At 41.4% G+C, this 26345-nt stretch overlaps 1 protein-coding gene and 1 pseudogene across 1 annotated transcript in view; both read left to right on the top strand.

The window, feature by feature from the left end:
- Nucleotides 1–26345, top strand: part of Sel1l2 (SEL1L2 adaptor subunit of SYVN1 ubiquitin ligase) — a 45865-nt gene that overhangs the window by 5203 nt on the left and 14317 nt on the right. Inside the window, exons 3-11 of the mRNA XM_075962332.1 lie at nucleotides 4665–4718; nucleotides 5143–5202; nucleotides 5291–5372; nucleotides 7601–7755; nucleotides 8431–8487; nucleotides 16203–16271; nucleotides 17867–17944; nucleotides 23933–23995; nucleotides 24503–24590. Of these exons, the coding sequence (XP_075818447.1) occupies nucleotides 4665–4718; nucleotides 5143–5202; nucleotides 5291–5372; nucleotides 7601–7755; nucleotides 8431–8487; nucleotides 16203–16271; nucleotides 17867–17944; nucleotides 23933–23995; nucleotides 24503–24590 (706 nt within the window). The remainder of the gene's footprint in view (nucleotides 1–4664; nucleotides 4719–5142; nucleotides 5203–5290; nucleotides 5373–7600; nucleotides 7756–8430; nucleotides 8488–16202; nucleotides 16272–17866; nucleotides 17945–23932; nucleotides 23996–24502; nucleotides 24591–26345) is intronic.
- Nucleotides 21491–21579, top strand: LOC142845321 (small nucleolar RNA U13; annotated as a pseudogene).

The following is a 26345-nucleotide window of genomic DNA, read 5'->3' as shown; positions in this document are numbered from 1 at the left end:
TAAAGGAACTGCCTTGGCCCATTTCATTGGTTAGAAGATAGGTGGGAGGAGTAAACAGAACAAAACGCTGAGAGGAAGAGGAAGTGAGGTCAGACTCGACAGCTCTCCTCTCTGGAGCAGACGCCTCAGAGAGACGCCATGCTCCCAGCTCCCAGGCAGACGCACGCTATGAAGCTCCGACCCAGGATGGACAGAGGCTGGAATCTTCCCGGTAAGCGCACCTAGGGGCGCTACACAGATGATTAGAAATGGGCTAAATTAATATGTGAGAATTAGCCTAGATAGAAATGGGTCAAGCAGTGTTTAAATGAATACAGTTTGTGTGTTGTTATTTCGGGGCAAAAGCTAGCCGAGCAGGTGGCTGGGGTGTTGGGGACGCAGCCCTGCCGCCGCGCCCGTATTACTACACTGAAACCTGAGTTTGATCCCTCCACCCACCTGGTGAAAGAAGATGACTGACTTGCAAAAGTTGTCCTTTGGACACCACATTCTTATTGTCACACACACACATAAATGTGATTTTTTTTTGTTATTGAAGTTACATGTATACGCTTCTTTGCCTATAAATCCAAAGCAGTTTTGTCACAGATTATATGAAAATCCTATCATATAAAAATAAAGTACAATTGATGCACAAAAGAGAAATATGTGAGTGATGCTTTATTGTGTTCTGAGATTTGAAATAATTATGTCTCAATGGCAACAGCTCCACATAGTCTTCATTTATTTCAAATTTGAACTGTTAAAGTGTTTCCTGGAAGAAATATAGTCATTAGCACCATGATATGGCTGAAAACATCATCTCCAGTATCAATCTAATAACCACTTTGATGATTCGAGGCCTCTGTTAGTTGTTTTTCATGTTAATGGCCTTGTATTAAGAGTGTCTGAGTTACTCATTAGAACTGATTCACACTTTGCTTTGGCATGTGGTTTGAGCCAAAAGTAATGCTCACAATTCTCTCCAGCTTCGTATGATAATTAGAGGAAAATTGCTTAATCTTTCTCCTCCTTTAATAATTCCTTAGAAAAAACAAACAGAAAAACATTTGATTTTTAAATTGTTACTACAGACCCCAAGTGATTTACTTTAAAATATGGTAAAAAATGCCCATTACGCTGAAGCCTTTGCAATAAATTCCGGGCATTTAACCTGGCATTAAGCTCCACAAGGCAAACCAGCAGACTTCAGAATCAAGTCTTATGAGCCAGCCTACGTACAGAATTTGACCTTCAAAACTGTTCAAGTGTCACAGACGTCACCACTCTTTCCTTAACTCACAACACATTTCTTTCCTGTGTTAAAATGTAATCATTTTACAATCCACCTAGTTTTATCATATCCTTATCTCAAAAAAGAAAAGACAAAAACCATTAAAAGCTGATGGTTGTGAAGTTGTTAGGTCACAATGCCCAAGAACGAAAGAAAGGCCGGGTACTTAGCACAGCTCATTAAGTGACAACCCTTCAGGCCTCTCAGTTTCTTCTGGAATGATATAAGTAGCATAAGAACAATAAAAATGAGATGAAAGTAAAGCCTTTCATTCATTGTTATGATTCTGCTAAAGAGGGAGGAAGCATGACCCTGGATTGATTACACAAGGGTGGTACCATCATGGTCCAGTCCTTTTGTTTTTAGTGAACTTTATATAGAGAAATACTCCTTCCCCATCACAGAGTACAAATCTAATACCAGCTTTACTTCACAACTTCACCAGTTTATACAGTTTCCCCAAAGGATCAGGCCAACATGTTTGCTGAGCTCTGCCCACAAACGATGTACTCTCAGTAGAGAGTCTTCAAATATAAGACCAAATGATACCTTCTCTTTAAAGGTCAGAATGTTTGTTTACTGTCAGAGTTTCTGCATAATTGAACAGGATTCTCAACCTAGCAGAATAGAGAATGGCCAGGAGTTGCAAGAAAATTTTTTAATCTAAAATTGGCTAGTGGCATCCTTTAAAAGAGCCAATTTAGCCATTTCAAATACACATCACAATGTGTAAAGGAGTCGCAGTGTCTTCCACTTGTAATGAATGTGTGAGGCGCACCGTGCAGGGTCGTCCACTTATAATGAATGTGTGAAGCGCACTGTGCAGGGTCTTTCACTTGTAATGAACGTGTGAGGCACACCATCTTTAAAAGGAAACTCTCTAGGCCTAAAGGACCGCGAGGGGTGCACCCACACACTGAGACAATGGGGATGTTCTATCGGGAACTCACCAAGGCCAGCTGGCCTGGGTCTGAAAAAGCATGGGATAAAACCGGACTTGCTGAACATAGTGGACAATGAGGACTACTGAGAACTCAAGAACAATGGCAATGGGTTTGTGATCCTACTGTACATACTGGCTTTGTGGGAGCCTAGGCAGTTTGGATGCTCACCTTACTAGACCTGGATGGAGGTGGGTGGTCCTTGGACTTCCCACAGGTCAGGGAACCCTGATTGCTCTTCTAGCTGATAAGGTAGGGGGACTTGATCTTGGGAGGGGGAGGGAAATGGGAGGCGGTGGCAGGGAGGAGGCAGAAATCTTTAATAAATAAATAAATTTTAAAAAAAGAACGTGAAGATTTTTAAAGGCAGAGGCTTTTATCAGTATACAAATTATGTAAAGGACAGATGTTACACTATTGTGGGAGAATTACTGTACTTTTGAGGGAAAAAATAATTTCTAGAGTCAATATCAAAATCACCAAAGCAACACCAGACTCGGGTTAGGGCTCAGTTCAAAGTGCTTTCTCTGTAAACATGAGGATCTGGGTTCTAAGCTCCAGAACTCACACAAAAAGTCAGGGGCAATGACATGAACCTGTGACCCCAACACTAGGAAGGCAAAGACAGGTAAATGATCCCTGTAGCTAGTGTCACTGAGCCCAGCGAGTTCCAGGTCAGTAAGAGATCCTGCCTCAAAAAAGAAGTGGATGGTATCTGAGGAACTTTGTACTCCAACCAACACACACACACATACACTCATTCACACATATACACACATACACACATACACATATACACACATACATACACACACATACACACATGTGCATATACACAAATAAATAAAAAGTAACAGGGTTCTTTATCCTTTAGAGTATAATACAGTTACTCATTTCCTGAGAAGATTGAGTTATTGAACTTCAATGAAAATGCTGGACATCTGGCAGTATTCTTATAAACTCTGTGAAATAAAAATTTTACAAAATGAGCTTGTTAATGCTAGATGGGGGTGATGATAGTAATGGCAGATGAGGAACAGACAAGAGGAGATAGGCCTGGAGACTACTGGGGTGACCCAATAAGAACTGAGAAGCTGCTGGAAGAAATGAATCTGCAAGAGCCAATAAAAAATTGAAAATTGAAAATATCACAAGTTGAAATGTACTTAATCCACTTCACCTTCCAAGCACTGTAGCTTACCAACACATACATCACAGAGTGGTCCACCCTTGTGATCACATCCGACCCGGAACTGCAGCTCGCTGCCACTGCCCAGCATCCTAGGAGTATAGCATCCCATGCCACTAGCCCAGGAAATAACACAATCCCGATTTGAAACACAGTTTCTACAGAGTGCATATTGCTTTCACACCATCACAAATGTGGAAAATCATAGGTCAAACCATCTGGGAGCTGCATATGTGGGCTTTGAATCGCATTTTCCAATTGGTGCGTCACACTGATGTACTGATTTAACTTGCTTCTGTGGTTTCTATAAAAGCTTTTTGGATGGCATACTGTGTCGTACGCAGGAAGGGGCTTCCACTACTTCCATCTTGCTCTGTGATCAGACTTTCACTCTTTATTCAGTATATTTTTAAGTAAATATTTTCTTATGTCAATCCTGTTTTATTTTTAAAATATGAATAAAAGTACTCAAATTAGGTGTGGGGAAATAGCTCAGTAATAGAGCATTGCCTTGCATATGTGAGGTCCTGGACTCAGTCCACATATCACAAAAAGCAAGAAGGATAGAAAACTTAAGGATTTAACATATCAAAGAAAAATGTTGTTAACAGCAAAGGGAAACATATGTCAACCACAAGTTTATAGTATTTTTAAGTTTGCTTGCTTTTCATTTTGGTTTTTTTTTTTGAGACAGGGTCTTTCTATGTAGTCCAGGATAGCCTAGATGCCATGATCCTCCTGCCTCAGCTTCCTGGGATTACAGATCTGCACCACATGTCTGACTTTAGTATTTTATTATTATGATTTATTCTAAGGTTCAACAAGAATTATACACATATAATCCTCCCAATATAAAGGCACTTTTTATAGTATTCTAACTAACAGTATAAGTTATAATTAAAATAACAAATTTAAAATATTGTTAAAAATATAAAAATATCCATTATCAATATAAACAAAAATCTATGGGATTGTTGAGATGGCTCAGTGGTTAAGAGCCCTTGTTGCTCTTGCAGAGAGCCAGGATTCAGTTCCCAAAACCCACAGAGTAGTTCACAGTCATCTATAACTCCAACTCCAGGGAATCCAAGGATTCTGTTTTGACCTCTGAGGGCACCATGTACACACATGATGCATACAGATACATGTAGGCAAAATACTTACACAATAGAATAAAATAAAAATCTAAAAACTAAATATATGCTAAATGATGACAAGTTGACTGACTCAGTTTGGTTTTTTTTTTTTTTTTGCCCTTTAGGCATTAGGGTTTTTATCCTCTTATGGAATAGGAATGGAATATGATCAAGCCAAGGTAAAGTCAACTCTATTTTTTTTTCAGAAACAAAATTTATTTACTTAAAAGTAACACTGGGTAGAATTTATTCTTAAAGAAGTTCATTCTACTGTATATTAAAAGCATCCACTAAACAGAGAAATTTAGCAATCTGCCACAAACTTCTTAAAGTCTTATATATCAGGTTCATTACTAAAGGTAGATACTATCTACTTCATAGGATTTTAAGATGATTAAATGAAATACCATATGTCATGCCTTTATCACAGACTCTAAGCCCTGTAACCCCCAATAAATGGAAACCAAATTAACAGAACAGATTGAGACTCGGAGTATATTTTGGAATGGCTTTCAGTTCATTACTGGGGTAGGAATAAAGAAGCAATGTTTGGCTTGAGTTCCAGTTTAGGAAACCATTATAACTGTATTTCTTTTATCTTAGGCACTGATATATTATACCTTTGGAAGTGCTGGAGGAAGTATGATGTCCCAGATGATTCTGGTTTGTATAAATATTCTTAGAACAAAATAGATGTATTATAACTATAGCATTATCTGAACATTAACATGTATCCATGCTTATGTTTTAGGGGTACAGATATTTGTCAGGAATCAATGTTTTACAAAATTGTGAAGTTGCCCTAAATCATTACAAGAAAGTGGCAGATTATAGTGAGTAATTCTCATAAGTCTTTAAGGAAGGGTTATTGGGTGGTTGATTGGTTGGCTGGTTGGCTGGGTTCTTTTGAGACAATATTTAATTGTATATAGCCTTGGCTGGCCTGGAATTCCCTATGTAGGACCAGGCTGACCTTGAACTCACAGAGACCCATCCATCTCTGTTTCCTGAGTGGTGGGATTAAAACTGTGCACCACTATGCCTTGCTATACTATTTGTTTCTTAAACATAGAAGTTAAGTGAACTTCCCTAAGTCTAACCTATATAATGTTGGATAGTTTGTTTAAAAGTTCCTAGTGGGGGCACTGTGGTATGGGCCATTGTCTTAGTTAGCATTTCTGTTGCTGTTAAGAAACAGCATGACCACCTCAATGTAGTAATAGGAGCGGTGGGCTGCATCCCCGGCACCCGGCCGCCCGCACGGCTAGCTTTACCCGAAATAATTACATGGAAACTGTATTCTTTTTTTTTATTTATTTATTTATTTATTAAAGATTTCTGTCTCTTCCCCGCCACCGCCTCCCATTTCCCTCCCCCTCCCTCTATTAAGTCTCCCCCCAGCCCGAAAAGCAATCAGGGTTCCCTGTCCTGTGGGAAGTCCAAGGAACCCCCACCTCCATCCAGGTCTAGTAAGGTGAGCATCCAAACTGCCTAGGCTCCCACAAAGCCAGTGCGTGCAGTAGGATCAGAAACCCATTGCCATTGTTCTTGAGTTCTCAGTAGTAGTCGAAACTGTATTCTTTTAAACACCGCTTGGCGCATTATATCTAGCCTTTTGTCAGCTAACTCTCGCACCTGGACTAGCCCATTTTTTATAATCTGTGTAGCCCACGAGCTGGCTTACCAGAAATGATCTTAACCTGCATCTGCCTGGAGTGGGAGAATCATGGCGACTCACTGACTCAGCTTCTTTCTCTCAGCCTTCTGTTCTGTTTACTCCACCCACCTAAGGGTGGGCCTATCAAATGGGCCTAGCAGTTTCTTTATTGCTTAACTAATGAAATCAACAGATTGATATATGACACTCCCCCATCACCTCTATAACAGAAGACACTTAACTGAGGCTGACTTACACTTTTAGAGGTTTAGTTCATTATCATCGTGATGAGCAGCATGCCAGCATGCAGACAGACACGGTGCTGAAGAAGGAGCTGAGAGTTCTACATCTTGACCCACAGGCAGCAGAAGGAGTCTGTGTCCACACTGAGTGTAACTTGAGCATAGGAGACCTCAAGGCCCACCCACATAGTGACACACTTTCTCCAACAAGATAACACCTTCTAACAGTGCCACTCCCTATGGGATCCATTTTCCTTCAAACCACTACAGCCTGTAAACTCTGTTCTTGGAACACAGAAACAGAGAACAGTCACTTCAATTTTGAGGCTAGCCAGAGCTATACAAAGAGACCCTGTCTCAAAAAATATATAAGTGAAAATGAAAAAAATTCTAATGAAGCAAATAGAAGACACACACAGGAGGGGTCACTCCACAGTTTAGTCACTGTTGTACCACCCAGGTTCTAGCTACAGAAATAGAGCATGAGGAAGTCAGAGTTGTCTGTCGTACTCCATGTCGCAACATCACTCAGAGAGATTACAGACCTTCTAATCAAAGTCTTCCTAGATGTGGATTAGGCTTCTGTATTCAAAAGAACATCTGAACGTGTATCTTAGGCATCTGGGAAAAACGGGGGTGGGGGCTTGAAAAAAAAACACTGTTGGATTTCAGAGGCTATTTATGACAAAATCATTTTATATGCTTAATGATAACAGAATTGTTATGTGCATATTTCAAACTGTACATTTCATTAGGAATATTCGAGCACATATATCTTCACATTTATTCTCAGACTATCTATAGGGAATAATTGAGTGGCACTTATTCTTATATTGCAATGCCCATTCCAGAAAAGAAGTTAGCACAGAGAGACTAATGGGTATCCCTTTAAAGCCCCAGCTCGAGTACCCTTGCTCATAACCTCATGAGAATCTATGCTGGTAATATTTATATGAGTTCCAAAAGCAAGAAAGACTTTAGCCCACTGTTTTTCAGATCCAAATAAACAAAACCCCACAAGTCCCTATTTCCTATGTATCTCCTGTCAGCAGTCCAGATTCCTGCACAATTTAAGCAGAATGAGTCTGACCATGACTCTCCAAGTTAACTGTTACTTCTTTTAGTCTGAGTGTTCTATTTTCTGATTTGTTTCCATTCACAGTTGCTGACAAATTGGAAAAAAGTGAAGGTATTCCAGTGGAAAAAGTGAGGCTAACAGAGAGACCTGAAAATCTGAGTTCCAACAGTGAGATTTTGGATTGGGACATATACCAGTACTATAAGTTCTTGGCAGAGAGAGGAGATGTTCAGATACAAGTAATGCACAGAGAAAAGACCACGTTCTTAGGACATGCCAATCACCAGAGAGTTGCCCCCTTTTGAGTGCCAGGGGGATCAACAACACCTGACTTGAATGTGAAGGGGAGGAGATAACCTCCTCTCTGACCCTTGCTACCTGTAGTTTGGAGTGGGGGGGGGGGGCTTGTTCAAGAAGAGGTTGCCATAGTGATAGTAAGATGGTGGTGATAGTGATGGTGGTGGTGGTGGTGATGGTGGTGGTGATGGTGGTGGTGGTGGTGGTGGTGGTGGTGGTTTTGCATTTCTTCCTGAAATTTTCACTTTTAAAAACCTTTATGGGAAAATAGTAGCTCCAATGTTGGCATTCATGTAGATGGACTCCCGAGGATCCAGAGTAGAATAGGACAGCACCTATGTGACCTCAGTGAGACAGAGAGACTATGGCCTCTCCATCCATGAACCTGGTCATTACCATAGGCCAGCCACTGAATTTGTACCACTAAGGAAGTCATATGCCTAGTAACAACTGATTATGTGATAAAAGGCATAGACTGGAATGTTCCCCACCCCTTTCAAAGCAAGCCAATAACATTAAACTGAAGCAATGCACTATAGAAAAATCAACAAATAAATGCTATTTTATTTAAGTTAATATTACTGCTAAACTCTTTTTCAAAAAATCATCATTTCCAGGTATCTCTTGGACAATTACATCTCATTGGGAGGAAAGGTCTAGATCAGGATTACTATGTAAGTTGATCTCAAACTTCAGTCCTATATGGGAGTGAGTACGGTAGTGGTGAGGGAAGCTGAGGGTCCAGTGAAAAGCAGAAGAACAGGAGGTGGGCAAGCTTTTGGGATCCCACAGCTGTTGCTCTGGTCAGGTCCGAATGCCAGCCCCTGAGGGAAAGCAGAGTTCACCAGCAGGTGCATTTTCCTTACCTGCCGTCAGGCACACAGCAACTTCTGATGAGCAACCAAGGTAAAGAATGCCCCGCGGCTGTGCAGACCCTGGACATTCCCTCCTCCTGGAGTTCCCTCAGAATGGAGTTGAGCTTGGACTTCACTGCCCTTGAACTCTCATCTTCCCCCAAAGTCCTCCTGGGAAATTTCTGCTAAGTTGTCTAAGGACCTGATTCAACAGGTTTGGCTAGGTCAAGAATCAGAGTGCTTTTAATTGTAACTCAAGGATCTCTGTAATTCTATGAAATGTTTAATCACTGTGTTTGACCTTGCCTAATTGTGGTGAGTTAGAGGCCTAATCAACCCTCCAAATACATCGTGGAGGAAAAAGAATAAATAAGCCCAACCTCCATAGGCAAGATACCACATTGCAGGCTATGTTCTGCCCTAGATTATGATTGTGGTTTCAAGGTGCCAATCACCACAGACCTGGAGAAACAAAGGATTCCTTCTAAAAGATGATGTTGCACTTACTATTATTTTCTAGGAGCCACGTGCTCATTTTCTCAAGGGAATATAAACTCTGTCTCAGTATAAACCCAACAGCCTAAGGGGCAGAAATTACCCGCCCCCTTATAAGGTAGCTACATTAAAAGGGAGATCTGTTACTACTTTCCATTTCACTTGATATTGCTATTTCATGTATGGCTTTGGTGCTGTTACTTTCTCTTTTATATGAGAGACGGTAAACATTAGAAAAATGTCAAAGTTAATTTCATAAAGTAGGTAGCAATTTCCATAAGCCTGTGTATCCCAGAGGAACTGAAGCAGAGGTTTCCAGGGCTTTTAAAACCTATTTGTGAGTGCTGTGTTAGCTCCTTAGCTGGGAGTTCTACATTCATAAGACCGCGCCAGAGTCCAGTTTTAGATTAGAATAGATATTAGTCATTGGGTACTTAAGCGGGAACATTTCCCCATTTGTTATAAACAGAAACTTTTACTAGCTCAAGGATGATAACAGCCTTTTTACAGAACACTCTCCAACACATACACACACACACACACACACACAATGGCAACCGTTGAAGGGAGCTGGAGCCACCTCAACTCAGGTTAAGTACAAGCCCTCCTGAGTGGCACTGAGGATCCCAAGACCAGAGTGGCAGCAGCCAGGAACCAGGCATCATGAGGACCCATCCCAGACTGCCCAGAGCACTACTGCAGGGACTTTTTAAAAGTGTGTTTTATAAACAAAAAGCCTGCTCTGCAGAGATAAAGCAACTCCTTTCAGGTTTCAGAGCTGGGAAGTAAGTGCAGTTAAGAGGCAGAATTGGGGGAGCTGGTGTAATGGCTCCACAGTTAAGAGAACAGAGGACCCAGGTTCGATTCCCAGCACCCACATCGTGGCTCACAACTGTCTGTAGCTCCAGTCCCAAAAGATCTGACACTCTCTTCTGGCCTCCATATGTCTGGTTACACAAACACACATGCAGGCCAAATACTCCTTTACAAAACAAATCTTCAAAAATAAAGAAGCAGAAGTGGATGCAGGCCCTCATCATTGAAAACTTGTGATTTTTTTTTTTTTTTTAGTAAATGTCATTTATTTTTGCACCGCTCCCACAATACAGCCTCTAAATCTGCTTCCTCATTTTGAGAGGGAGACTACAGAAAGGCATGGCTGCTCAGGTGCCTCCATCTCTGACTTTCTAGTTTTTTGTTTTGTTTTAATTTTTGGTTTTGGGGTTTTTTCCCCCCAAGACAGGGTTTCTCTGTAGCTTTGGAGCCTGTCCTGGCACTAACTCTTGTAGACTAGGCTGGCCTCAAACTCACAGAGATCTGTAGTAGGGAAGCCACTTGTTTGTTTCCGAGCTGCCCAGACTCCTGAAATAACCACACAGAAACTGTATTAATTAAATCACTGCTTGACCAATGACTTAGGTATATTGCTAGCTAGCTCTTACATCTAGAATTAATCCATTTCCATTATTTTACCACGAGGCTCATGGCCTACTGGCAAGGTTTCAGCGTGTGGGGGCGGCTCCATGGCTTCTCTCTGACTCTGCCTGCCTCTGCCTCCTGAGTGCTGAGATTAAAGGTGTGCACCATCACCGCCCAGCCATCTCCAACCTTCTAATAATTGTCTGGGGCCTCATTTTTCTCATCCAGAGACCCCAAGATTGTAATTTTAATTCCAGAACCGTTCCAGTAGTCAGGCACTCTTTGGGACGGGTTCAGGCTGGTTCTTCCTACTCCTCAGTCTGATGAACCTGAATATATGTGGAAGTTTCCCCGAAAATCTCAAATTTAAGCCTGACTGCCTTATGCACAGTTAGCTAGCCACAAGGAAGAGGGGAAGACGAAAAAGAAAAAAAAATCTCTGAGAGGCTGCTAAGGAGCTCCTCCCATATTTGGCTTCATATCCTTTGAGAATGGTCTTGATAGCTCTAGTTATCTATTATCTATTATCCACTACTATACTCCCAGTTGTTTTCCGCATAGCACATATAACTCCCTTCATTATATTGGTCTCTATTGCTGTCTGTGCCCACAATGGGACTTATGTGTTTGTTCGTCTTGCTCTCTAGTTTGTCTTCTACTCAGAATAGTGCACTCAGTAAATGCATAGTCAATAAATGGGTGTTTGTAACCTACACACTGGATGATGCCCTCAGCCAGTCTGATGTTCCAGTCCGCTGAAGAAATTCTTACTACAAGGCCCATTTTAAGTGTGATGCTCCAGTTGGCTGATCAGCAAGTTAAATATCAAAGTGCCCAGGGATAACTATCCTGCCTTTCTCCATCACTGCTCACTATTGGAATGAATTAATTTTCTCCTGAATTTGTTATCAGAGGGAACAATTTGGCTCCTCTCTGACCAAATCTGGAATTATTAAAAGTGGTGTTTGTGCAATTCTTGATTACATTATCTTGAATTTTTCTATACACACATTTTAATTTCATTTGCATTCTTAAAATACAAACGCTCAGAATGAATTTGATTAGGAAAACTGGGTGGTTGGGTGCATATTATTAACATGGATACAGCGTAATTCAATTAAAACCAGCAAAGGAATAATATCAACCCTAGGAGCAACTGCATTATCCTCTCTGCTACCCGCTATAGGGAGAGAGCTAATGCCCCTTTCCAGGATGATCTTCAGAGCCTTGGATAAAGGAAGTGTTCATAAATGTTTTCAGAGTAATGCATTTCCTTCACATTTCATTCTAGAGAAAATCTTACAAACTGATTAAATTAGGGATTTTCTTAGAGCCAATAAAAAAAACACATTTACAAGATGGGGGAAGTTTAAATAATGAAACTTTACCTAGCATAATGCCTGTGACATTCTATCTTTCATAATAGCACACCATTAGCTGCGACACAAATCATTATTCCACTGAGAAAGAAAGTAGCTGTCGATATAACTTTAGACTATAATCTGCCATTGGCAGTAAGATCTATCCTGGTTAAAATGTACAGTGTAAAATGAGCAGCTGATGAGTGCTCAATGATTTTCTTCAAGGCAAGGTCTCACATACTCACTCAGACTGACCTCCAACTTACTACACAGCTGAGGATGACTTTGAACTTCTTATCCTCCTCCTACCACCTCCTGACTGCTTGGGTTACAGGCATGAATACCATGCCCAGTTTATGTGGCGCTGGGCCTTGGATCCAAAGCCTTGGGGATACCAAGCAGGCACTCTACCAACTGAATTATATCTTTGGCTCTGCTCAGTGAATAATTGAAGGCGACATGGATGGCTGGGTGGATAATTACTCTTGTTTCGTTAGTTTGTTTTCTGGCATGATCTCACATAGTCAAGGCTGGCCTCAAAATCATTATGGAAGTGAGGATGACCCTGATCTTCTGAGTCTCCTGCCTCCCTCTCCCAAATGCGTCCATCCCCCACCTCACTCAGCTTATGCAGTACTAGAGATCAAACCAGGGTTTTGTGCAAGCTAGGCAAGCGCAAGCACTTGACCATTATACCTCCAAACCGTCAAAGTTGTTGAGAGCAATAACTTGGTTTTACATATGTATTTCACCACAGTGACTTGCATGGCAATTTCAAGTGATGTTTTAAATACATTTTACAGCTAGGCATGGTGGTGCATACCTTCAATCCCAGTGCTAGGGAGGCAACTGCAGGTGGATTTCTGAGTTTGAGACCAGCCTAGTCTAGAGTTTCAGTACAACCAGGGCTTCACAGAGAAACCCTGTCCCTAAGGGGGCAAAAATGAGAATAGAAGCAATCACAATCACACAATAGAAGCAACCACATCAGAACTGGTAAATTTAAAAAGGAGAACTGAGCTCCAAGTAGAAAAAGACAGAGACATAAGACAACACTGGAGCAGAGCAAGCTGCAACACTGGGGTGAAGTAAGCCATGAATGTCATGGCAGTGGGTTAGCGTAAGCCACGACACTAGAGCAGAGTAGCCCATATCACTAATTACTGTGTGAGAAGCTGCCAAGTCTCATGAACCTTATGGGATCACATCGTTCAAGGGTTGGGAACTCTAGGACTTTTATTTGCTTCTGAGATTATTTTTTAAAAAAACTTCAAGTTATCTTTTTTTCCCAGACTAAAACTCTTTTTTTTCCAGAACTTTCTACTGCAAACTAATTGAGAGCCAAACTACTAAACTGGACTTTGAAATTATTTTAGGACCATCATACTTAGGCCTTCAAGATATCCCATAAAGATTAAATTCCAGGTCCCTTGTTTCAAAGGTTCATAAATATTCATTCGTTCATTTTTAAAATGTTTTATTCATGCTCAATATATGGAAGATACTATGCTAAGTACAGAGGATCCAACACTGAAGGAGACAGATAAATTGGTGGGTGAATGACATTACAGGGACAGAACAGGTACCTGGAGAACACAGAGGGAGAGAATCTACATGAGAAATCTAACCAAGAGACAATGTGACTTGCACAAATGACACCCTTATTGGGTGTACACTTAGCTCTGGCCCACAGAGTCTGTGACGTATCAGCCTGAATGTACCCAATCTCCCCAGGTCTCAGCACCCAAGCAGGGCCAGGCCTGGTTAGTATTTGGATAGGAAGAAAATCCATACAAAAAGCCCTTTTTTCAAAACCAGCGATTTTTTTTTCAATTTGACAAATCATACATAGTTTTCATTTTCTCCTAACACTTAGATTAGTCCAGAGATTTTAGTTTCAAGATTTCCAAAGGATTATAAATCTCTAATGATGTTTACTTTCTAACAAAATTAAATTCTTAGTTAAATTCTTAGCTTCCATTTACTTTCACAAGCCCTAGTTTTGGGGTACTGTAGTCTGGCTACACTGAAACAATGATGATTTTTTAGATAACTTAGACATTCTCAAAGGAGTGAAGAGTCCCTTTCTCTTGACACCCCACTTGATTCTGATGGCCTTGATACAGTTACACTCCTATTACTTTGGCCTTCCACTTACACCAGGAAGGCAGAATTCCAAGGACATAGAACTGTTTTCAGTCCTCTTACGGAATATATATACTGAGTGCATGACTTGAGATGTCATTAAATAGGGAAAAATATTAACAGTATCTTCCTTAAAATGATATTATGAGAATATAGAAAGAAAAGCCATATAAATACTTGTTAAGAAACAGTACAGCCTATATTCTTTTCTCATTCTCTACCCATCTCATTATTTGAGGACATTTCTTTAATCTCTTCACCTACTCAATGTTGTGAACACATGTTCATTTTCTTTCTCAGCACCATTATCAGGTAGCAAATGTAGGAACCAACTTTTATTTTAAAATAATTTTATTTATTCCTTGATATTTTCACACATATCTACTTGATATCTTCAACATATCTACTTCCCTCCCTCACTTAATCCCCTAGACCTCTTCCCCTAATAAATCCCCTCACCTCACATTCTCTCCATATTTACATAGATAGATATAGTTATAAATTCTTCTATATATATAAATAGAATTATGTACAAGTTAGTGCTACCTACATCCGCATGGCTGTGGAGCCATTCACTGGGGTATTAGCAACCTTGCAGAGGCCAAACCCCCAAAGAAACTTGATTCTGTATTCCCCAGCACTTTCAACTAACAACAGCTCCGAAATGAGGAACGGGGCCCACGGAAGGCTCTGTGCCGTCTGTGCTAGAATGTTGACCGTCTTGATCTTAGACAATGACAGTTCTGCAGCTGACCACAGCCGATGTGAGTTCCTGAGTGAGACAGCCACGCCATGTCCAGATGACAGCATTTCACAGTGTCCTTCCCCATTCTCAAGGCTCATCCTTCTTTCTGCTTCCTTTTCTGTGATGTTCCTTGAGCCCGTGGGTTTGGGGGATGGGGAATGACATAGAGAGGTTCCATTTAGGGCTGCACATTTGAAACTGACTGAGTCACATGCCTTTGGCAACCATGAGTCTCTGTGTTAACTGTTACTCACTGCAAAAAGAAGCTTCTCTGACCAAGGTTGACAGCAGCACTAATCTATGGGTACATAAACATAAATGTTTAGAAGGCAGTTTGATAATATAGGCATTTAGCAAAATGGAAGAAACGGGTTCTCTCTTTGGGCCTATGACCTTTCTAGCTGTGGGCTTTTGGTCAAGTTAACAGTGTCAGGCATGAACTTTCTCCTATAGATCTAGCCTTAAATCCAATCATAAATGTGTTGGTTACCACCAACAGCCATGCCACTGTTTCACTCTCTTTGGGAGGGAGTAGCTCATTGCACATTAACCTAGTCAAGTCCCTGTAAAGAACAGACTCACTGTGCTCAAGCAGATGCACTGAGTGTGAATCTGACACCCAAGAGTTGTTTATGACTCTCATCCTGAGGTTGATTGCTTTTATTTCTCAGTAGTCTTCTAGAAAGTCAAGATGAAACCTAGAGAATGTAGCAATAAGAGTTAAAATTATTCTAGGATGCTTAATCTTATTACTTAGAGAAATCAGAGACTCTGTTGATGTCCTTCATTTTGATTCAGAAGTTGCCTTGGAGCAGACCTCTACACAACGACATAGTCTCAGCAAGCAGCTGGGTGTGTCGGGCCTTATAAACATTAGGATTCTGCAAACTATATTACAAGTTGTCTCAAAATAAGTACATAGAAGCCTACTTTTTCAAATACTGGACTATTTAAATCTGTAGCTGAGAGTCATCTTCCACTATGAATCTACGTGTCTATCCAGCTTTTCTAAATGTGAGAAGAAAAAAGTCTTTACGTTTTAAATTATATATTTTAAATTTTATGTATATAATTTAAATTGTATATATAATTTAAAATGTAAAGACTTTTATATATGAATATATATTCATAAATTTTATATTTTATACATATGAATATATATGATATATATTTACCCTAGTTCAGAACACACACATATTCTCCTACTCTCCAGGTTTATGGTTGAAATAACACTTGGAAGAGTGCCTTAAACACAGTGGTTATTTCATAGATATTTTTAAATGCATATTGAATGAATAAAATCTAGTTCAAAAAGCCATTTTGTAAAATGTATTTGTGACTGGCAATAATACTATTCCTTTTCTCTCCAGAAGGCACTATACTACTTTTTAAAGGCAGCAAAGGCTGGGAATGCAAACGCCATGGCATTTATAGGAAAGGTACATGCTTCTAGTTCATCAGTACTTGTTGTTTCTTTAAAAGTTAAGAAACATGGGACTGGGAGATGTCTCAGTGCATAGCATGCCTGCGGTCAAGCATGAAGACCTAGGCTTCAATCTCTATCCCCCACCCCACCCTCCCAAAAAAAAAAGCCTATCATGGTTATGCAGGTCTATAACCCCAGTTTGAATGGGTAGAGACAAGCAGATCTTCCGATCTCATTGGCCAGCTAGTCTAGCTCAATCAGTGAGTCCCACCAGGTAGAGGGGCCAGTAAGGTCACCCAATAGGAAAGTCACCTGCAGGGGAACCCTGGTAATCTGAATTCAATCATCAGAAACCACATGAAGGCGGAAGGAAAGAACCAACTCAACAAAATTGTCCTGCTGTGGCATGCATGCTAGCAATACACCCCCGCACCAACAGACACACGCACACAATGTAGCCCTGACATAGACCAGGTGCTGGCCTCGAACTCACAGAGGTCCATCTCCCTGGGCTCTTTGAGTGCTGAGATTAAAAACATATACCACCACTCCTAGCTGAAAAAAAATTAATTATATAAAGTAGAGATCCATCAAGGAAGACATTCATTGTGGATTTCTGACCTACACATGCACATCACACACACAAACACACATGCGCACACACTCAAAGAAATGGACTTGAGATGTAGCTCGGTGGCAAAATGTTTTCCTGGTACATACAAGGACCTAGGTTCAATCACTAGCACTGCAAATAAATGAATGAATGAAACACACACACACACGCATGCACGTATATGTGTGCGCCTGCACTCTAAGGACTGACCAGTACAACTAGTTGAATGCAGAGTAACATGTGACCACACTTGAATACCCCTTTCCTAGCAACAACTCAAGAGGCACTCAGCTCCAGACAGTGGTGGTGCTCTTGAGGTGACAGGAAGAAGCCTGTTAGGACATCAGCCTTTATCTGAGGCACTCACAAAGCCTTGAAATACAGCCCATCTGGACTCAGCTACAGAGAGTAGCTATAAAGCCCGTGAGCTTCCTTTAGGCCCAACAGGTAACAGACCAGATGTCATCAGAGACCGTACAGGCCCTGGCTCAGGTACGTGTCTCTTTCCTCCACCCCTAGAATGAGAAACAGTTCTACCCTAACCAAAGCCAAAATCTTGTGCCTCCTGTGACGGGCTATTCTCTCCCATAAAGAGACTGCTTTCTCTACCTCCCCCCACGGCACCCCAGTCTGTTTTGACTCCCTGTAGCCGATTTACATTAGTTACCATGGGAATAAGTATCCTGCTTCTAGAAACGTTACTCACATACTGTAATTCAGATGCAAGGAACATGAGAAAACACAAATAGGGTCCATTTCTTTTTCCTGGGGCAGCATCTCTCTAGTGTGTGTGTGTGTGGTAGTAGGTGACATTAGCTTCTTCTCCTTTCTTGCTTGAAGTAAAACTAAGACAATGTCTACTCCTTTAAAATGTACAATTCAGTGGTATTGATTATATTCACAATGCTCTGGCAACCATTATGGCTGTTTAGGCTTAAAATATTTGTATCACTTTTAAAGGCTTTTGCTATTTACATCCTCTTTTTCACCCATAGATGTATTTAGAAGGGAATATTGCTGCACCACAAAATAACGCCACTGCCTTCAAATACTTCTCCATGGCGGCCAGCAAGGTATACACCCTGTCCCCTGCAGTAAACATGTAAGATAATCGGCTTCTATTTCAAGCAGACTGATGCCCAAGAATTGACTTCAAAGTCCTAAGCCTATATGATAAGTATATCAAGGGAAGACAGGAACACTCCAAGGTATGATAGAGGGGAAGATTTTTATTGCAGACATGAGGAATGAGTACAGCTATAGACTTCTGAAGAAGTCCAGAGCAAGGACTAAATATGGCCAGTAGACTGAGGGAGGGATAGGAGAACCAGCAGAGAGAGGAAAGAAAGGAAGACAAAAGAACAAAGGAGCAAGCACATGGCCAAAATGGCAGGGTTGTATTGTATGGGCACGGAAAGTTAGAGAAAGAGAAGCCCATGAGCTAGAGAAGTCTAGGGTAGGGGATGGGGTCAAGAGCTGGGAGAAGTCGGGATGCCAACACAGACTCTGTAACAGGTATTTGCTACGCTGAGAGAACCTGGAGGCCAACAAGCACTTTGGCATGCTAATGGGCACCACAGTTAGCCACTTGTCCAGAGTTTCTTTTGGACCTGTCAGTAGCCTAGAAAGGACTTTTGTGTCCAAGAGAAGTAGATCATCAGCAATAGAGCACCGAGCTGGAGCATGGAGGGATATGACCTGTCTTCTGTCTTTTTGGTGATTGAAAAGAACAGTGACTCATGCCACCCTTGCTGGAGCCAGCAGGAAGCTAGACAGATGTGCAGATTCCATCGCCTCTGAGGAGCAGACGAAGCCATGACTTAGCGACAGGAAATAGAGGGGTAAGGGTGGAGAGGACATGTTAATCATGAACTGCAGCAAGTTTAAGACAAAGAGAGTCGCCACCCAGCTTGCCTCAGTGACAGTTTATCTAATGGCTAGAGCAGCATGTGGAAGACTGTTGGGGTAGACAAGGAAAGGCAATGAAGACCATGATTTTCTGACTTGAGTATCATTCCTGCAATTTATTCCCAGTGTGGCCGCCGATAAGCAATGTAACTTTCTGTGCCTCACTTTCCCTATCAGTGAGTTGAGAATTGAAGACTTGCCTAGTGTTGTCATATTACAAACCATGAGAGCACTGACTGGCATATAATAGTTGCTGGATATCGACTGTTGTCCTTTGTAATCTGGAACTAGTCAGGTAAAGAGAACCTCAAAGCACAGCCAAAACAGAAGAACTTGCACACAGAAAGGCTGGGACAGTTGGCCCTCTGTATACCATGTTCCACATGCATGCATTCAGCTAATCAGGAAGCCAAAAATAGTAACTAAATACATTACAGACAATTTCTGACCTAAACAGTATAACAGCCATGTCCATCACCTTGAGAATGTATTTGTTCTGTTACCATGGAGATGATTCAAAACCCAGGGAATGTCTACTGGCTGTATACTATACTACATGATCACATGCAAGAGGCCAGAATCTAAGGGCATTAGTATCTTCTAAGGTCTTGAAGCCCATCCCTCCCTCCACAGGAACTGTGGAACATCCTGATCTGTCTCCTGTTGAACATGACTTTAATCCTAGCACTCCGGAAGCCGAGACAGGTAGATTACTGTGAGTTCAAGGCCATACGGGGCTACATAATGAGACAGTGTGTCAAATGAAAAAAAATAAACAAAATCCAAGAGAATATCTCTGCAGTAGTCTTAGTGAAACTGGTGTCTGTCAGTTCAAACTCAGTAGACTACCCTGAATCCCTTCTCTACACAAAGAATGACCTCATCCCACACCCGTGGGCCTAATCTCAGGAAATGGCCCAATTAACTCTCTGGCACCCACAATAGGAAGCATTTTTTTCTGCATTGCAATTTTATTCTATAAACTGGCAAAACCAAGATGCATTTGGATCAAGAATATTTTCAGCTCTTCTGTTTCTACAAGCTGTACACTGTCTTGGGAGCCTGTTTAGAAATGACAAGCAGCCCATGGCTGTTGCTATTGTGGTAAAATTCCTGAGAGGCTGGTCCTTGGCCTCCCTCCTTTGTAATTCATGTGAAATTGTCGCTCAGCACGGCAGCTATCTGGAATACCATTAGATTAGACACCCAAAGGAGGACAGACTTAAAGGAGGTAAGTGAGGATAATCTTTTGTGACTGATTCGTCACCCCAAAGGGATAATGCCAGGAAGCCGGGTGTATAAAGTAACTCTGCTCTCCAGATAATAGAGGACTGGTAACTAGCAGTGACCCAGTGACCCAGCCTAGTTATATTTTAACCTTAGCTTTTCTTCTTTATGACGAAAGCCTAGAACTGTATTTAAAGTAATTCTCCTCGATAGCATTAGGTGGGCACAGCCACACACTCCACAGTCACTGCCTGAACAACGTGATAGAGCTTTCATACATATTTTTGTTTTGTAACTAAAAAAATAAAATGCTGCTCTTGGGATTTCGCTACAGCTCAGTCGACTGCTTGTCCGGTATGTACAAAATCCTGGGTTTAATCTTTCCATCAAATAAAGCAGATATGGTGATGCCTATAATCCTAGCACTCCAGAGATGGAGGCAGGAGGATCAGGAGTCAGGAGTTACATTCCAAGTTCAAAGCTAACCTGAGCAACATGTCTGCAAAACAATGAGAGAGAGAGAGAGAGAGAGAGAGAGAGAGAGAGAGAGAGAGAGAGAGAGAGAAAGAGAGAGGTTAAATTTTCTTTAAAGTTCTATCAGCACCAGGATATAAAAGTATAAAAGTACTATGTATAAACTCTCTAGTCTCAGTTGTATCCCAGAGGACATAGCTGGTCCAACCCCATCTCGGTACATTTATCACACCCTTCCATCCCGTGTTCCTCATTCTAAGCCCTTCTCATCCTGAGCAGGACTCAATCATTGTCCCCGCCACAAAGCCTCCCTACATGGTTTTGCTCACAAAATCCATTCTTCTTTTGAATTGGTGCCTTACTCTCTACTCTAGGACTGTAGAGCTTTGTTGGAAGGAGGCTGCTTGTTGGTCCCCAGAAGCTCAGCCCTGAAATAATCACACAGAAACTCTATTAATTAAATCACTGCTTGGCCCATTAGCTCTAGCTTCTTATTAGCTAACTCTTACATCTTAAGTTAACCCATGTCCAGTAATCTGGGTATGGCCATGTGGCTGTGGCTTACCAGCTAAAGTTCTGGTGTCTGTCTCCAGCAGGGCTACATGGCTTCTCTCTTAACTCCACCTTCTTTCTGCCAGCATTCAGTTTAGTTTTCCCTGCCTACCTAACTTCTGCCCTGCTATAGGTTCAAAGCAGTTTCTTTACTAATCATTGGTATTCACAACATACAGAGGGGAACCCCACATCAGAGCTTTCTGCCCTCTGACCCCTTCTCTACTGTCTGGAATCAATGTCCCCTCAATTTGAGGAAGACAAGGTCCTAGCCTCTTGCTGAGATTTATTAAATGTCAGATAAATGACTATCTGTTCCATATGTTTATGACCCTTAATTAATCAAGAACATTAAGCCCTAACATGGAAGTTGTTGGGAAGTTGGCTATACATATGTCTTGTTCAGCCTTTAACAAGTGCTTTTAAAATCACTGTTACGTCAAACCATGGACAATCATATCCTTCTGTGGTTCATGATTGTGATAATACATGTGAGCTGTACCTCCCTTAAACCTTGGTGCCATGCTGGCAAATGACCCATCTGAAGTAGGAAAATATAATTTGAATTTTCTTTAAAAATGGCAAGAGCTGTGTAGGATTACTGTTCTATGTGGCAGCAGCTGGAGCAGAGATGCTAATCAGCGGCTGCTACCCCTAGACAAGGCAGATACCTTCTGGTTTTCCTCACTCTCCTCTAGTCTACCACTTGTCCATTCAAGTTACCTCAGAGAGGACTCAAGGACAGATCAAAGTTTGATTCCAACCAAATCCCACTGGGCAAACCAGTTGTAAGGAAGTTTATTGGCTTCCTTACAGAGTTTGGGCAAGGGTGATTTAAGGCAGTGGTCCTCAACCTTCCTAATGTGTGACTGTTTAATACAGCTCCTCATGCTGTGGTGAACCCCAGCCATAAAATTATTTCATTGACTTTGCTACTGTTATGAATCGTAATGCAAATATCTGATATACAGGTTGGCTTGAGGCGACCCCTGTGAAAGGGTTGCTCAACCCCCAATGGGATCATGACCCACAGGTTGAGAACCTTGGACTTAGAGGACCATGGATGACCACAGAAAAGCCACCCCACTAAAAGGCCTGAGGACAGTACAGACGATGGCTCCATCATAGCTACATAATCTGTACACTCCAGTGAGTCCCCAAACCACAAAATCATGTGCAAATAAAGCTGAATTCCACACATCGGGGAGAAGGGTGTAAAAGGGAGCAGCTGACATCTCCCCCATCTTCTATGAGGAAACAGCCATAGCCATTCTAATAAAGATAGTAATGGCTGTCACACTGAGAGGACAGCACCCTACAACGACCCCTTACATCACCAGCACAGAGCAGGGAGAAGACAGAGTAGACCACTTCTGTCCCAACAGTCTAAATAGGTTCTCTGAGCTTTCTACCACTGAGTTACCAGTCAAAGAAGGAAAGCAGTTTGTTTGGATTGTTACACTCCTCTCCCTTTCAGTTTTTCAACATTTAAATGATGCTTCTTAGATAATCGACTCATCTTTCACAATAGGTCTTATTGTTCCCAGAGCGCAGAACAGTGATGGCTAGAAATGGCAGGTGGATGGAAGAGAAAAGAGAAGAAAGGGCGGGGGTGTGGCCTAGCTACTGACTGCTTGTGTTGTTCACGGCCTCAGGATTAATACCCAGCACAAAACAAACAGGGAGGGCTTTACTCCACTTAGTTAATATTGGTGGGATATCCTAAGGATTTTTATAATATTCGGTCCTTTGAAATGCACAGCTCACAGCTGGGATCCTTGAGATAGTGTTTAAAATACGCCTTCTCTGCTTCTGTGCTATTCCCGGGTCATGGGGGCATGCTCTGGCTGCCCCCAAAGAACTAAATTTAGGTTGTTAGGAGACACTGGAGAGCTTTCTATCAGAATTTAACTTCCTGAGGAAACTCTGTAAGCCTATAAAACAGATCGATGGGCAGATCTACTGAACCAAAGCCAAGTAGCCAAGCCCTGGCTTCTTACACAGTCACCAGAGGGCAAAAGACATGACAAAAGAAAAGAAAAAAGGAGCTCTCCCTTGGAAAATTACTGTGTGTGTGTGTGTGTGTGTGTGTGTGTGTGCATGCCACAATATATGGAGATCAGAGAACAACTTTCAGGAAACCATGGCTACCATAGGTTGCAGGGCTACAACTCAGGTTGTTACACTTGCAGCACACCAAAGAATTTTACCATGAGCCATATGGCCTGTCATTTTAAGGTTCGCTCTTCACCCGGTGCTCACACACCAAATACAAATATGCCAGAACATGTGCTAGTGGAGGCACAGCCCTCCCGTTTTGAAAGCACTTCATTTTTAGAGTGCTAAGTATAGATGAGAAAAAAAACGGTAATTTAACATCAGGTAGGCACTGGTGATGTTATGAACAGTTAAATTTGAATAAACATATACGACATGATATGATATATAGTATATACAAATAATAATAAATTATTAACTGTGAGCAGTGGTTGCACTGAAATCCAATGTCCCGAAATGTTATTTGGCTATTGATGTCAACTCTCTTTGGCCAAATTAGGTAACAACTGTTTGAATAGACCTTCCCATTTTAGAAAAAAATCCATCCTTCAAGTCGTGGCTCAAGTGTCACTACCATGATAAAACTCAATTCCCCCAAGTTCCTAGCCTCAACCAAACAGTCAAGTACCCCCTTTTATCTGCCCACAGTGTTTTCACCTTGTTTAACTTGAACACTTACAACATTTAGTCAGAGGGGTGACTAGAATAAAGGCATGAAAAACCGAATGACTCACCAACCTCTTAATTGGTGGCCTTGGCCATTTCTTACTGGGTGCGTTTGAAATACTTGAATTGATTTTGCAGTAATTTTCCTTTACATAGTTTTTTTTTAATTATTCTAGGGCAATGCAATTGGTCTTCATGGACTTGGTCTCCTGTACTTTCATGGGAAAGGTGTTCCTGTGGTAAGTTCAATAACCTTGCCACCCTTTCAACATATTTCTAGCATTTTTGCATTTAGCATTAATGTACAAGAATTAGTTTTTATAGCTTGGTTAGCCAAACTAGTATATCTGACAGGGGATGAAATGATTCAGTGAAATCTTTCCAAAGAGACAGAGGCACAAACCTGCAACAAGAATAGCATCCAGAGTTGTGTCTGAGACTCACAGGGTCAAACCAGCTTTTGAAACAGCTGCCTCCTGAGGATTTTACTGATAGAGAAATTTATCTTCTTAGCGTAATATGTCTTTTGAGTGACCTTCCCTCATCTAAAAAAAAACCAACTACTAATACAGAAAACTACAATTTATAATAAAATAATTATTTCTATATAGAATATAAAATAATAATGAAAAGGAATTCTATTTCTGGTGCCTATAGGATGCTGACAGTACGCTTAAGCTGGAAAGTGGTTGTTACCATGGAGTTATGCATATAGCATTGAGTAATACAGTGTGATTATCTTGCAGAATTATGGTGAAGCACTTAAATACTTCCAGAAAGCTGCAGAGAAGGGATGGCCTAACGCACAGTTCCAGCTAGGCTTCATGTACTACTGTAGGTACCGCAAATATGGCTACCTTATTTAGAATGACGTAGGCATTTGGTAAACCTCCTCTTCATGTAGCAAGCATCACAGGGTTGCTGTGAGTGACTTGCAAAGAACATTAAGGCATTGGTTTAAGAGAGCTTTAAAGAAACAAAAAGACTTGGATATTAGTTGAAAGAAAGGGTAAGGAGATACAGAGGCAGGATGCCCACCTTTGACTAGGCTAACTTTGAGGTTCCTGTAAGATCCAGCACACATGTCCAGAAATAACAATGGCACTCATGAGAGAGAACAAGGCTGAGGAGAAAGATCCGAGACATGAACGTATTGGTGTAAGCCATGAGTAGTTGAGTTTGCAAAGGAAAAAGAAAAAAATGTGAGAAAAAGGAGATGTGGCTATGCTCATAAATCTGGTGATCCTTTCTGGCATCTTGAAATGTTAAGCCAAAGAAGAGTGGCTATCAAGAAAAGAACAAAAGCCTGGAAGGGGAGGAGAGGTTGAGAGGAATCCAAAAGGGCAAAAAGGTGGAACTTTCCAGATGCCGTGTACATGTCACTGATAGTGTGCAACGATAATGTAGCACAAGGTCTGGCAATAGAATAGTGGAGGAGGAAGACTGTGTGGGAAGGACAAAGCGAAGGGGAGGAGGAACTGAAAAGGCAGGAGGGAGAAAAGAGAAGGAAGAGAGAGGAATGAAGAGGGAAGAAAAATTAATTGGTATCCTTATCACTTAGTCAATATGTAAAATTGCTGTGTTAATTGGTGAGATTATTGTATTTATTTGAACGAGCTCAGTTGACAGTGGGTTAGGGTGTGAATACAAAAAGAGAAAAAAGAAAAATAATATTTCAAAATGTATCTTGAAAAGAGAAAAAAAAGAAAAGAGAAAAAAGAAACTGAAGGGAACAACATCCAAGAAGGAATTGTTATTAAATGATGAGACATGAACATAATTATAACCGATAGAAGGAGGTTCTGGGAAAAGTTAGCGGCATTAAGATCTGATTGATCCCAGGTAGGCGGAGGCCTCGTGGTCTTGATAGAGAAGTGGTGTTTCTCAGCCTGCAGCACTGAAGGGAGAGCAGAAGCACAGATCCACAAACTGGGGTAAGATGATGAGGTAGAGGTCAGTGAGGAAAGACAAGATGAAGTTGTCCTTCACCAGCAAAAATACTGCATTCTTAGAGCAATAGCAAGGCAGTTACAGTAAGGAGCTCAGATGGAGAGGAGATTTGTAATAATTCCTGTGGGAGTTAAAAGAGTGAGAAGTCAGGACAAACCCCAGATATCTGAACATGCCCTCACCAAGTTCTTCATGTCAGAGAAGGAACCAAGGCAACAGCCAACTCTCTCTAGTAGGTCACATCTAGTCAAGAAGTCTACTGATGTCTGCCACTCTGGTCCAGCTAAGGTGATGTTTGCCACTGTGGTCCAGCTATGCTGATGTTTGCCACTGTGGTCCAAATAAGATGATGTTTGCCATTGTGGCCCAGCTAGGCTGATGTTTGCCACTGTGGTCCAGCTAGGCTGATGTTTGCTACTGTGGTTTAGCTAGGCTGATGTTTGCTACTATGGTTTAGCTAGGCTGATGTTTGCCACTGTGGTCCAGTTAGGCTGATGTTTGCTACTGTGGTTTAGCTAGGCTGATGTTTGCTACTGTGGTCCAGTTAAGATGATGTTTGCCCCTGTGGTCCAGCTAAGATGATGTTTGCCACTGTGGTCCAGCTAAGATGATGTTTGCCACTGTGGTCCAGCTAAGATG

Source organism: Microtus pennsylvanicus, chromosome 2 (genome assembly GCF_037038515.1).
Source record: "Microtus pennsylvanicus isolate mMicPen1 chromosome 2, mMicPen1.hap1, whole genome shotgun sequence".
NCBI classification, from domain to species: Eukaryota; Metazoa; Chordata; class Mammalia; order Rodentia; family Cricetidae; genus Microtus; species Microtus pennsylvanicus.
The sequence above is the reverse complement of the archived record's forward strand: the minus strand, read 5'-3'. Positions and strand labels throughout refer to the sequence as shown.